This window comes from Metopolophium dirhodum, chromosome 2 (genome assembly GCF_019925205.1).
Source record: "Metopolophium dirhodum isolate CAU chromosome 2, ASM1992520v1, whole genome shotgun sequence".
NCBI classification, from domain to species: Eukaryota; Metazoa; Arthropoda; class Insecta; order Hemiptera; family Aphididae; genus Metopolophium; species Metopolophium dirhodum.
In genome coordinates this window covers 7,757,792-7,773,229 of record NC_083561.1, presented here as the reverse complement: position 1 = coordinate 7,773,229, position 15,438 = coordinate 7,757,792, and the positions used below count along the sequence as shown (strand labels likewise).

Here is a 15,438-nt window from a genome sequence, read left to right as displayed (position 1 = left end):
ATTATTATGTACACGCGCGCGAGCGAGCGGTGTGTATAATATACATTATTATATTATTATCATTATAATTGCGACCGTTTCTTCAATTCATCGAACGTATATAGTAATTATAATTGACAAGTGTGTACACGGTGCACAATATATTATACCGGTATTTATGTATACATACTACTATAATACGTGTTGTTATATTATATATTATTATTATATACATATATTATGTTTACACTTAACACCGCGTGAACGCGCAATGATTTATGGCGAGCACACACCTGTTATACATTAAATACCTGTTCGAACTGTAGCTGGTACCTACTTTTAATTGACCGCGGCCGGACGTCCGAATAGACATTCGGCGGTACCTGCACACGCTGTCCCGAGGCCTAATGAAATCGTCAAAAAGAGGAAGTCGCCGACCGAGCCCGCTATGAAATGATAATAATATATTGTGCATATCTATTACACATTCCGTATACACGTCGCGTCGCTGTACAAACGATTCGTCTATAATCTATATAATATTATATATTATATTATAATGTTCTGCTCTTGTACGACTAAGCGGAGGGGAAAAAAATGAAAAATAAATCGTTTTTATATATAAAACAATTAATATTTATTTAAAAAAAAATACATACTATATGCACATAAAACGTGTGTTTTAAATTATAAATACGCTACATTATGTACTATAAATACAAATAATAATTATATTAACATTAAATAAACACGAAAAAGATCAAATCAAATATTGCACTTCGTTACAAAGACTATAGTAATGTCCTAAATCTAAAATATTATATGATACATAATAATAATTAAAAATATTTGGTTGCACTAAGGTGTATAATATATAATATAATAATTGCGTATAGTGTTTTGTCCGACCAACGTTATTAATACCTATATTATGGTTCGTTTGCGGACATCTTTTTTGATTCGAAATATAATATATAGGTAGATTGCACAGTAGAAAAATCAAATAGCTCGTTTGGGGAAAACGTTGATATGTGAAGTGACGGCGAGAAGACGCATAACTCGACCGATAGAGAAAGCTAATATGAGTACCAAGTACGTGTTATTTTTATTATACATGCGGTTTTTTTATCTGAAAACTGGACTTTGTAATATATTGACTTCTCGTAACGCGAGGATAATTTCGTCTGTTAAAATAAAAGTATAAGCAACGCGATTTCGTACTTATAAGTTATATTATGATACATTATTTAGATAAGGCGGAAGGTAGGCTTGTGCCGTAAGCAAAACAAATCTTATCCTTACGATTAGGTCGGGGGATGGCGGGGAAAGAGGGAGTACTGTACACGCGACAATAATTATAAATTATTATTAATACGAGCAAAGTCTAAAAAAAATATCTTTTTTGGCAGGAAGACGGGGTACATATACAATAATATGTATGTAATTATTGAATTAAGCGTAATAGTTGTAGTCAGCGTACAGAGGTTGGCCGCCGTTGTTGTCCGCAGGTTCGTATTTGAGCAGAGTGATTGGCGTGGGCGACGCCGAAGGTCGGTCGGACGTGGCGTCAGCCGCCGCCGTGGCGTTGTCGGCCGGGAACAAAACGGGACCGGACTTGGCCGAGTCTGGAGTCGGCGACGGTGATGGGGACGGTGCCAGCGATTCGGCGTCGGGCGTCACGGCCGACGCGTAGTAATAATACTCGGGAGCGGCTTCGGCTTTGGCTTGGACGTCGTATTCGGCCGGCGATTCGGCGTAATACTGTGGAGCGGCGGCGGCGGCAGGGGCAGGGGCAGTGTAATATTTTGGAGTGGCTGTGGCTACGTCGGAATCCTGAAGCAGACGGTTCGGGTACGCCATGTAGTTGACGGCGGCCGCAGTGGCCGTTGGTGAAGACTTGCCGTAGAAGCCGCGGTACAGAAGGGGCGGTGGGTACTTGGACGGCGGCGCCTGCTTGTAAGCGACCAACGCCGGCTTGTGCTGCTGGGGCACCTGGTACGCCGCAGCCGGCTGCTGTGCCAGCGGTTGTTGCTTGTAAATCTGCTGCAGCGATAGTTGTTGCTGTTGCTGTTGGTGGTGTTGGACCTGCTTTGGTTGCTGGTGGTGTTGGGCGGGGTGAACGTTGTGGCCGCTCTTGGACACGACCGCGTTGAACCCGTTATGGCTGTCGGCCGTATAATCAACCGTCCGTATGGAACCGTCCGGCTCCATCAAGCTGTACGACCCTTTGACCACGTCGCCTTCCCGCTTCTCCCATTGGCTCTTCAGGTCACCCGTGTGCAAGTCCTTGACGCCGTAGTTGAAATGATAGTTGGGCTCACTCTGTGAACACAAAACACGATGTTGACGTATGAAGACGGTTGCAAACGCCGCGTGATACATATAATAAATTAAAGTAACATAATATTATACTACGTCACGTCATAATCATTATTAAAAACACGTGCTGCTGAAAAACTAGTCTGAAATATTTGTTAGTGGCTTCTGCAAATAGTTACTATCGCGTATACCTATTATTATGTATTAACGATGACCGTACACCGCGAATAACGACGCATGGAAACTATACGTCCGTCATCGATGGATTCATTAGATGGGTGCCCAAACGAGATTTACAGGAAACCAGCTCCGCTCGCGCACGTGTATACTTTTGATAATAATATAATATTATATGTACACGAGCCGTTCGCTTCCGTTGTGCAACAATACGCGGCGCTGCGGGTCTATATAATATAATATATGGTATGTATATACTGCACAGGTATAATTAATGTACCTATAATATTATTATAATTGTTATTTGGTCGTCGTCGATACGATGCGTATAATTTTATACTTATACGACTCGCCGATACGTTTGAAAACCGCCCCGCACGCGTTTCGTGTTATAAGCTAATTACAATTTTGATCTTGCAGCATTTGTTGTCTATCCGTTGTGAAACGAGCGAGTACACTCGCGGTCCGGCGAAGGACGTTGTGTTCGGGGGCGCGCGCGTGACGAAACAAAATAAATTCCACACAATATAGGTAGGTACACGGAACCCGTACGCTGCTATTTTTTTTTCATAGTGGCCTGGGCCAATCGCTCCGATTTTATGCGTCTATATTTTACGCGTGTAATGCATACCTACGGCATGAGAAATTCCAGAAATATAGTTATAACCGCTTATAACCATAGACTTAATACTCTTAAGGTCTATAATATGCTCATAACATAGGTATAAAATATACGTTCCGGAGTGTGGTACAAGGGGATAAGTGGTCACCGCTCGGTCGGATCTATATAATATGCGCAATGTCGCCTAGTAATAACGCGTATGTACGCGGTTCAAGCGGTGTACACAGAAAAAAAAAACAATAGGGCGCGACCATCGTCGCCGTGGCCCTGTCAAGACAAAAACAAAATAATGATATACCTAAAATGGTGTATGCGTGTGTGTATATCACGATAATAAAATAAGTAGGTACTTACGTAATATTCGTTTGGATCGTGAACGGAATGACCCGCTCGCGCGGCCACGGCGGCAGACAACAGCAACAGCGCCGGCAGATACGTTACGATGACCAACATGATGACTATACGGCGGAGGGAGGTGGCTGACGTACTAAAGATCTTGAGACGGTGACGGAAAAAAGGTCTGCGAAAAACACGCGAGAAACGACCGTTCAGACAGAGCTTTAGGAATTACATTACTTATAATATAATATCGTTTAATTATTTTTATCATTATATCGTTATCATATTATTATAGGTTTTACCCGCAGTATAAAAAACAATATTTATAAAAGTATTATGTAAATGTGTGTGCGACTTACGAGTGTAATGATATATTAGTCATTTACGGTCTGTTTGTTCGCGGACAGCTGACCGCCGCCGACCGTGCGACGATAAGTTCGAGTTTAAATACGCGTACGGCATTAATGGGGCTCTTAATGCATTATACATACGTACGCGCGTATATAATACTACCATAGTAGTAGTAAATACATATATATATACATAATATTGTATCACATGATTAAAAACAGAATGCACGGCGGAATATCGCGACCGCTTTATTTCGTCGCGAGTTTAATGCCGAGTTTTAGAGGACATCTCACACACGTACAGTTGTCTCCGTTAATACAAGGGCGTAACATTACAGCAAATTTATGTTCAGCAGTTCAGCTCGTTTAATATTGGAGTGAATTTACCCGTTATCAAACTCAAAGTTAACGACATTTTTTTTGGTCTGCCAGAGGTGTTTTTCTGATATTTTAATTTTAATTTTTGATACGAAATATAATATAGGTAAGCATTTTTTATTTCAAAAGTTTTCACACACACTCACACTCACTTGCTTCGAAATCAAAATGTCGAAAAAACACTTGTGACAAACCAGACAATAATTATTGTCGTCGCCTTACCCGTTACCGACCCTTAATTATTTAATAACAAGTAAATACACACACACGATACACTGCTCAAAGCTTCAAACACAGATAATGTTCTTATACCCGTGGGTTTCATTATAATGTAGGTCAATTCACTCTTCATAATGTTAATAAGCCGTAACAACACAAAATTGGAAATGCTGAACGCAATTGATGTATTTTCACGTTACCCATTCATCAGACGGAGACGACAACACGCCCGGGTGCGACGCGTCCTCTAATAAACGCAAAATAAAAACAAACCGTCTTCGAACACGTCTGCCGCGTGCGCGCCCGATATAATAATATGTATCATGCGGTGCACATTAAGCATCACAGCCGCGCGGTATAAATGGCGAGCGCGCGCTACAATAATATTCGTCACGGTCGCGTTGGTAATACAGGCACGTCCCGATCGGATAAGTTTATTGTAATATATTATATTATTATTGTATTATTATGCACACTCGTATATTATGCGTTTTTTAACCGTCGTAGTTTGTCACGCCGACGTGTCGTCGTCGGTCCGAGACGATATTTTTTTTTCAAATCGTTCCATATAATATAATATTATTATATTAACGACTGTAGTGAGTTATACACCAGAGCGCTGCCGCGGCCGTCGTCGGATTTTTACTGCCAATAATAATAATTATTATGCGTACAAGAGATGTTGGTCACGCGGATAACGCCGCGCCGTCGTGTTTTCGACTCCAAACGGATATAACAACATCGTTTATACGATTCATACAACTGTTATTGTATACAAATACAATACAGTGTGTACAAAGGTGGATATTGACTATAGTTAAAAAGTTCGTTTTTTTAAACTTACCTCGATGGTAGGTAGTCAAAGAATCTATTGTAACAACTTAGCTTTTATCATTATTATATTGTATTTTATTTTACCTGTACGCGGGGACCTATTCATACTATATTAATATTGTTGCCGATAAAAACGTTTCAACTTTAATCTCATTTATTTCATGTTTCGATATTCATAGCCACAACAGCTATAATAGATATTATGACCATCGTCTATAATTTGGCGTATTCCCGGACACCAGTATTATTTTATAGCGCATGTATATCCTGTATACATAATACAGTACAAGTAAGCAAGTTAAATATAATATAGGTACCAATTCAAACCTGATCTCAGTGTTATTATTTTTTTTTTCCAATTAAAATAAATCGAATATTATAACTTTTATGAAATGTCAAAGAATGATATATATGAAACAAAATTTAAATTACAATTTGTACGTAAGTATATTAGGTAAGTACACAGATGTATACTGTATACGGTTTCATTTTACTTAAATAGTAAAATGTTATGTAAATCCGAAACTGTCATAAACATGAAATGTTCACTGGAATTTGACATGTCTCCAAAGATAAATAAGTTTATAATGACTATCTAACGTGAATAAATGATCTTTTATCGTGTTTACCGTTACAAATCGATACGTTCCTCGCAGGAGGAAAATAATATATAATGGCATAAAAAAACTACCGCACATGATGGATGGATCGAGCATAATTATTATGTCCGTTGCATGGGTATATTATTATTATTATTATTATTATCTAATTGAACCAACAAAAATGTATTCGTTGGCACATAAACACAAAATAACGAGGTGTCGATGACATCCGGAATAATTTTGTCTATATAGTGAAAGTGCTTCCCTTCGTGGATATGTATGTATATAATAACGTACACACCTATATAATATATATATATAACAAGAGCGACGGAAATAATCCCAAATATCATTGTGAAATATCATAATAATTGTGGGCCATCATTCCGAGTGCATTATTTCACTGCGGGATGACCGCGCAGGTCTCGTTAACGACGGCCACTGATGACAATTAAAGATTAGCAAGCTAACTACAAACCAACAGCTATGTGCTTAAACAGTGCCTTCAATATATAAGTATAATGGTGCACTGCATTCAATGTGATTTTATCGGACCATATTGTTGTATGGGATCACACTGCTCAAATAATTTTAGTTTTAAAATAATCCATCATAAAGCTCAACGAAACTACTTATAAAGAGCTTAAATGATACCCACCCGAATAGTGATAGCCAATAGCTGAACAGTGAACGTATATTATATATAATATGTCCTTTATATTTTATAATATTCATATTAAATGATTAGGTATTAAAAGAAGTTATCTGACACATCCTTCTTTTTTTTAGATATTTTAGAATTTTTTACTATTCAAACAATTACATTAAACTTGAACAAAAAATAAAAATATAAACAACAATATTTAAATATTTAAACCAACAGGTAACAGACAAAGCCCAAAGATTGTGATAAATAGTATTTTTATTTTTCTATTTTCTACCTATACTGATTTAGCATAATATATAATATAATAGTTAACAATGTGTACCAATTATGTTATGTTATGTAAGTACGTATATGATTAAATTGATCCGCTAAAATATAATCAAATAATATTTAAAAACTATACCTATGTTAAATGAACCTAATAGTACCCAAAAAGATATCTATACTGACAACAATTTCTACAAAAAATAACTTTTTACAAAGCACCTATCAAAACTTTTGTCATTTCTAATATATTGATGGTGAAATCTTAACTATAGTCAACTGACTATTTATTATGTTTTTATGTTGTTTTATTATATTTATAATGTAAACCTAAATGCTCACTATTTTATTTAAGGAATAAAAATATAAAAACAATAACTATTGCATTTATCATTTTTTTAAATTAAAGTAAGTTAAGAAAAATGTTTTAATATTAATCATGGGTACCTATTTAATTTGTATTCGAAACTTAAATAACGTACGTTTAGCCATAATCTTAGCTTATACTAAATGAAAAAAAATTTACCTAGGCACTTGAATAAAAATTGCAGTAGGTACTTATCTATTGAAAAACCTTAACGATTATTAAAAATTCATTGTATTAATATTAATATGTATTTTATTTCTATTTAGAATCGAATGAGAAATAAAATTAGAGAAAACCGTTTTCGAACTGTATACCTAGGTACGTAATGACAATGCTTATTGCATTATCAAAATAGAATTATAATTTTTAATTATTGATATGAATGGGTAGCTTATATTGTAAATATAAATCCTTACCTTAGTATTATATGGCTTGCGAAAAAAAAAATTATGTAACGTATTGAATACGAAACCGATCACAGACTTTTAGTAACTCGTAATGGATACGAAAACACACTGAACGCTGAATCGGTTGCACTGGACGTTTTAAAATGCTTTAGACCAACGAGCTGGACTTGAAATACTTCCGATTTCACTATATAGCGTTTCTTCCCATCCCTCTCTTATTTTTCTTTCTCTACGCGTCTCTCTCTCTCCCCCTATCACTCTTTCTCTCTCTTATTCAGACTCTAAGAAACGGCTTTAGTTTTATTTTGTATTTGTTTTACGTATAGTACAGTTATTATACACCCCCCACGCATGAGTATTATTATACAGCACAAACCACGTGAATTCCCGAGTCAATTGTTTCAGCATTAGAATGTAATAGATAAACGATAAACTTATAATAAGGTGAAGCAATTTTTATTCTTAAAAAAAAAAAATAATAATAATAACAATAATAATTTATAGCTGTAGCGGACATAAGATAGACGTATTTTAATTACTATATTTACTAACGTCTGATAAAAAATAGGTTCTTATTTTTTTTTTTATGCGTGCATATTGCGTTATGCCGTTAGGTATGGTAATAATGTCTATATACCCATTTAAATAGTAGTAAAATTGTTTTAATGAATTTTAACCTAACCTTAAAAGTTTTCATAATGAATACCTAGTTATCTGAATTATTATAATATTTATTATTTAATATTTTAGTAAATTTTTTACTATTTTTAAAGTTAATTATTTGTACTGCTATATCTACTAGTGTACCTACTAGTCATACAGATATTCTATAAGTGAATCACACATTCCCACCATAGATAAATCTAACACATAAAAAGTGTTATATTAGTATGAACTATGCTACTTGCTCATCTGCATAACTGATGTTATAAAACTGATCATTATATCAATGCCGCACATTCACACGATTAATGTAATTAACCTAAACATTTATAAATAAACTGATGTTACTATTGCTACCTATACCAAAATATAATTTATACCTAATATGACATTTTTTGCGATATTTCGCTAGTAACTTTTCAATTACCTTTATATGTACGATTTGTCGATTTGTTGGCTGTAGGCTGTAGCCCATAAGCGTAAAATATGACCCGAACGTCCAAACGTAAGCCAAAAGCGCAAAAATAAACATCCCATAAAAGCAAATAAAATTGTTCATGTTTTGTCTATTTGATTGTAGTCTTAGGTAAACTTCTGCTTGGTGTTTTTTTAAGTACGTAAATAAAATTATACATTGATGGGTGTGGATTGTAAAATTGGTATTTCAAGTGATTGTATAGTATTCTGGACTCTATTGTCCATTGGTAGTCCTTGGCTCGCTCAAAGGTGTGGTAAATATCTGCCTACATGTAATTTACAATACAATTCTAAAGCTATAGTTATCAAAAATTTCATTTGATATAAGTTTATACTGTTTATATTATTTTATACTGTATTTATTGTATATTTGTATAAAATTATCTTAAATGATTATTAACCGCCATCGTATAATATTACGATAAAATACAATGAAATAAAACTAAATTCAACTGAACTCGACTATGGTTGTTTTTGAAATAGAAAAATACACTATAATAATATGTCTATGTTTATATATCAGAACCAAATAAAATGAGCATCAATTTTTAAGCTGAAACTTGTATATTGCAACAGGTGAAATATTGCTTTAATCCAATTAATAAGGTACAATAGTACAAATCACAGGATTTTCCTAACCACATTCATTACAATGATATCCAAAACAAATTCATTTTACATGGTTAAAATAAATAAAATTATATAGTACAATATATTAATCATTACCTACACAATATATACAAGTTGTAACAGAAAGATCTGACAAATAAAAATAAAAATTGATAGGTACTATAGTTAAACGTATGACAACAATTATGAAAATTAGGTAAACTTAGTAAATATATCTGTCTGGAAATGACTAAAAAGAATATTTTGAAAAATGTTATTACGTTTCAAATTAAGTAAATTACTCCATATTGATATTTTAAAAAACTGTAAAAAATTAACTACTCAATACTTAAATACATTTTTTGCCATCAAAATTTGTCCAAAAATCAGATTTGCAAATTGGTTATTTGAAATTTTTTTGAAAATATTCAATTTTTATTTTCAGTACTTCCCAACTTATTAAAAAATAAACGTAATACTGTACTAGTAGCGTAAGCGTCTGTAAATTATATAATATATATAATGTTTAAATATTAATTAGGTAGAACAAAAGTTATTTCATTTGTCATGTTATTCTGTTATAGGTACCATGTATATATAACACAAATAATCTATAAAGCAACAAACATTATTATTCGTATGTAGGTTTGTACGTATAGGTAATAACCAAGGCCCGGATTTATAAACAAGTCCAAAAAATGAACAGTCCAAAAAATACCTATAGGTAAGCTACAAGTTTGATTTGTAATCAATAGATTCGACAAATATCCGAAATATAAAGTTTTATTTTGCATGTTTTAGCATATTTTGTACTTTTTTGACGTGTACTGCATATTTCTGTATTTTACGGTTTTTAAATGCATAATAGGTAATATTTTGCTTATTTTAATTAAAATAGCGTATTTATAGTTCATGTAATTTTACGAAGTCTTTTTCTTATCTTATCTGAGACCTATCGAGACAAGCGTAGTAGTCTGTTATTGAGTAAGTTTTAGCGAATCATACATTAGTCGTATTTATCGTGACGTGATCCGAGTACGCGAAACATTCATTCGATTTTATTTATTTATATTTAAAATGCCGAAAACCAGTGCAACTACATCTGGTAGGCATAAAATTAATCACAAAAATATAGTATAATTTTATGTAAACATAATATAAAAAAAGGTGGGCAAGTGGATGTCGCTCTGCTGTACTGTTGGTTACAAGCGGGTCACTGTATAATGGATGGTATTAAATTTGAATTCAATGATATATCATTGTATAAGAAAAACGATTCTGAGTGGAGACGATATGTCAGTCTAGGTATAAGACATATTATACACTTATCTATGGTATTAAAAAAAAAATTGACCTATAATAAATTCCAAATTAATCATATCACAATATCCATTAGGTACATATAACGCGTTATACATCAACAACAAACCGTGATACTATCATCATAATATATCGATGAAAATATTACAAATTAGAAGTTTCAAGTGCCCACGAATAATATTATACAATCACAACAAAATAACTAAAATAGTTATTCTAGGTTTTTATGTAATTTCGTCCAAATTTGAACTTAAAATGACTATACAAATAAACTGTGCTTGTGTATTTTTTAGATTTTTTGGTAACCGAATTATCTATTTACATGGAATCTTGTTTTAAATTTTCAATCCTTAGCTATAAAAACTGAACATTTTATAATTTATTAATTACAATGGTTGATAATTTTCGAGATTTTGATAAATTCTGTCCAAATTTGATCTTTAAATGCTTATAAAAAAAAACTGTGCCTATGTATTTTCAATATTTTTCAACTGCTATTGTAAAAATATATCAGGAGTCTTGTATTAAATTTTTACACTTTTTGGCCCAACAGATAAAACTTTATTGATATTTATAGAAAAAAAAACTAAAAAAATTGAAAACTGAAAATGCCCGTAAACAGCTCAAAAAGTGTCAAAATATTTTCAAAATTGTATGGTGTATAGGAAATGCTAATATAAACATTCAGTGAAATTTTCATGTATCTACAGTTATTCGTTTTTGAATTACAAGAAAATAAGGAAATCGGTACATGAGAAATCGAGTGAATATCTAATGTTGTAAAAATATGAATTTAAAACGCTCATAAAAATTTAATTTGACTTTCTTGTAGAAATTTTTTTTTTGATAAAGTTAGACAAACTTATGAGGAATCTTGTATTAGATTTTAAAATCTTAGATTTAAAAAGAAAATTTTTTATGAATTTCTAACTCAAAATAATTTGCAAATTTTCGTGATTTTTCCGTATTTTTTCAAGATTTGAACTTTAAACGTGTATAAAAAAAAACTGTGACTAAGGATTTTTTTCATCTGCCTTTGAAACAATAACCTAGGAGCCTTCTATTAAATTTTCAAGCTTTTTTACCCAACAAATAAAATTTTATTGATATTTATAGAAAAAAAATTTAAAAAAACTGAAAACTGACAATGTCCGTAAACAGTTCAAAAAAAGTCAAATTATTTTCAAAATTGTATTGTGTATAGAAAATGCAAATATAAACAACCAGTGAAAATTTCATGCATCTACGGTCATTTGTTTTAGAGTTACACCAATAACCAAAATCGATTTTGTTAAAAATCGATTTTGCGTAAAAATTCCCGTTTTTCCTTAATTTTTCTTTTGTTTTTCACATCGCTTTTGAAAACTACTGGGAAATTAAAATTTTGACCTCCCCAATGCACCAACGATATTCACTTTCCCATCGAACAAGATACTGAAGTCGAAAATCGAAGCATTATTTCGACTACTTATCGTGTACACAGACACAAAAATAAAAAATAAAAAAAAAATAAAAAAAAAAAATAAAAAAAAAATAAAAAAAAAAAATAAAAAAAAAAATAAAAAAAAAAACACACATCATTGTAAAATCAATACATTCATCGTTTCACTCAGAATCTAAAATAATGAAAATAAAAGATTTTTTTTAATCCAATTTTTGCATATTTTGTATTTTATATAGAGCCATTTAAATCTGGACCCTAGTAATAACTAATAAGTATCTCTCCCTTGTTTTCTATATATTTTAAACGTTACAGTCGTTAAGATTCTTCGTGTCTACTGTCGAAAAAAGATAAGATCTACACAAAGTTAACAGTACGATTTGCACATTATACCGAATTTATTGCGGTTTTACGTTGCACGAAACGTCGAAACATGTATAATGTCAATAAAATATATTTATTGGACCATTAACGAATATGGTTGTTTTTTCGATGTTTAGTTAATCGGTCAAGCGAATCGAGATTTGATAAGAGTATAATTTTTGCTCGTAATATAAAATATATACATAATTAGTGACCATATTATACCCGGAGGAAGTTAGTTGTATAGTCCACAGACAAAATTTCGGATTAAAATGTACGATAAGCAATGATTTGAAACATTTCTTATGTAAACTAATTATTATTATTACCACACTCAACATGTGTATTTTAACTTCCTTCTGATTTGCTTCTGATTGTCAAACGTTGAATAGAAAAACGCTTAAATATCGGTCACGAAGCTTGCGAGGGGCAAGCGCACAAAACGAACACAAATATATAGGTACAATAATATTATGCGGCGTTGTCGTGTACTCGTGTGTATTATGTATTAAATTATAGAACGTTTATAGTAAACAAATAAAATAAAATATTAATCGTATATCATTATCTATTTGACGAACTATCTATATAACTCTGTGCGTGTACACAATGATAGACGTCTATTATTGGTTTTTGAAACTTGAAAGACCTCTGTTAGAAATTTGACTTTATATTTTATATGGTTTAAATTTACACAGGAGATTCACCAAACATAATATTATGCTCATCGACTTTTTTACTTCAATAAAGCAGTCATTCAAAATCTGATTTTTGGCATTATTAAATATACTTGAAAGATCATATTTTCAAATTCTTAAGATTTTTTTATACTTAAGAAGTAGACACTAATAAAGTTTTTACAAAAATATTCCAATATGTTTTAAATTGAAAATTAGTTTACTTTTAAATCGACTATATATTCAAAATATAAGTTATAAAGCGTATTTAATTTGTACCTATATTAAATATAAATATTGCATATAGATAGTGGTCTGATGAATGATGTAAAAATATAAACTATAATTTAAAATTGAGGTTATATACCTATACTTTGTAGGATGTTTATAATTTTGAATGTTTTTTCAGGTTGTCCTTTTGTATGCATTCTTAGATGGAAATTAATTTCATGATGTCTATATTTAAAATATCAGCATTGTATTTTGCCACTATTTTCAAAATGTCTCGTTTTTTATTTATAAGTGCATACTTTGATATTTTTCTGTTTTTAAACACATTATAGACGGTTTTCGGAACAAAATTCCAAAAAAATATAAAAACTTATATAATTAAAAAATTTTAATTATAATTTACTTATAACACATTTAATTCAATACTATTTATTTTATAGATTTATCTCTGTATTTATTGCATAGTTTGTGTTCATAATTCAGCGCATACATATTTTTTTATTTTTAGTGCATAAACATCCTAATCCTACTTAGGTATAATGCTTAATATAATTTACTTTAATTAATATATATATTCGTATATGTATACGACCAAGTAGAAATGCAAGTTAACCTGCACTATCTCACTAACAGAATTTTTCCGTCTATAATACATCTAAATAGCTGTATACATACCACATATAGTTAGCTTATGAAAATACTTAGGATTAATGTATAAAAAGTATGTTGTGTTGTTAAAAGTTAAAACAATTATTTATTCATATTTCATTTCAGTTCTATAAGGTAAAATTGCATGCATAAGAGAACGCATATAATATATATAATACTACTCTATACGTACATAATAATAATTAATAAGTATACCAAGAACGTAATGAAAACGATGAGATACGATTTTAAGAAAATTCGTAATATAAAAGCCAGATTTAAAAAAAACACGTTCCATAACAACTTGGGCAATGAGCATACTAATGCACTTAACGAATTTGGTATAAATGAGGTTATTACCTACAGCTAATTATGTATGTCTACGATAACTCAACAAATAACATTGTTTCCAGTTATTTTACTCACATTTTTTTCACACACATGCATCATCAGTGAAAGTCATCGGAAGTAAAAATAATATTTTTAATTTTTATCTTATATTAATATACCTTATAAATTATTTTATATTATTATATTATGTGCGCAGTAAAAGTATTGTTTATAAGAGGTTTAATGATTTTTTTTTTTTTCTATCAACAAATTAGGTAGGTACTAAAAATCACACTTTTTCAGATTTCATTATTGCAGTAGTCGTAAATTAACCGACTCGTTCGGACGTTCAGTCAATAGTTTAATAATCATTAACCGGTTATTGGATAGAAATAGACGATTTTCATCATTTAGACCAGTTTGCGCGTAACGGCTCATTCGCGAAATTTAATTATCTCAAAATGCGGTGCAAACGTTTAAAACGGATACAAAACGCACCGTATAGGTGTAATAATATATAGGTACGATGCGTATATTCAGACAATATTATTTAGACGCATGGCCAAAGGGAATCGCGAAGAAACTTTCTTCGGCATTCGTATCTACCCATATGATAATAAAATATAATATGTTTCTATTTATTTGTATATTATAAACCTACACGTAATATTATAATACGCACGTGTAGATAACACGCGTATTAAATGTTTTACAGGCACTACGTATACTGCAGTATATAGACACCAGACAGTAGTCTACTATATATTCATTTATCCTGTATTTTGCGCATTTAATTAATTCGCATATAGACGTGCCTTACATATATGGGTAATTAACTATAATGCTGTATAAATAATAAGAGTAGGTGTTTATTATTCTATTGCTATTTGTTGTTATCATAATAATAACGTCGACCGTTTCAGTTAAGACTTTAATGGCATGCCTAATAATAATGGTAATGATAATGATAATGATAACGTTAAAGATAATGATAATAATAAACATAATATACACAAACATGCATTAAACGTGCATTAATTTCGAAAATCGACGAAGACTTTTTCTCGACGTCGGACTACCTTATATGCCGATTTAAATAAACGATAACAATAATCGCGAACGTAATCGCGTCTAGCGTTTCTCTAAATCATTCAC

At 31.6% G+C, this 15,438-nt stretch overlaps 1 protein-coding gene across 1 annotated transcript; it reads right to left on the bottom strand.

Annotated features, from left to right (window-relative positions):
- Window positions 1-615: 615 nt before the first annotated feature.
- LOC132938060 (cuticle protein-like) lies at window positions 616-7,690 on the bottom strand. The gene is made up of 3 exons (XM_061004728.1): window positions 7,534-7,690; window positions 3,452-3,617; window positions 616-2,301 (listed from the first exon to the last, which is right to left on the bottom strand). Exons 2-3 carry the CDS (start codon window positions 3,548-3,550, stop codon window positions 1,432-1,434), a joined length of 969 nt encoding a protein of 322 aa, XP_060860711.1. The 5' UTR covers window positions 3,551-3,617; window positions 7,534-7,690; the 3' UTR covers window positions 616-1,431.
- Window positions 7,691-15,438: the final 7,748 nt, after the last annotated feature.

Bases quoted from the DNA above. Each gene is read 5' to 3' on its own strand.
- LOC132938060 (XM_061004728.1), bottom strand. From the start codon at position 3,550: ATGTTGGTCATCGTAACGTATCTGCCGGCGCTGTTGCTGTTGTCTGCC. The intron at 2,302-3,451 runs GTAAGTACCTAC...TTGTGTTCACAG, and splicing joins ACGATCCAAACGAATATTAC to AGTGAGCCCAACTATCATTT.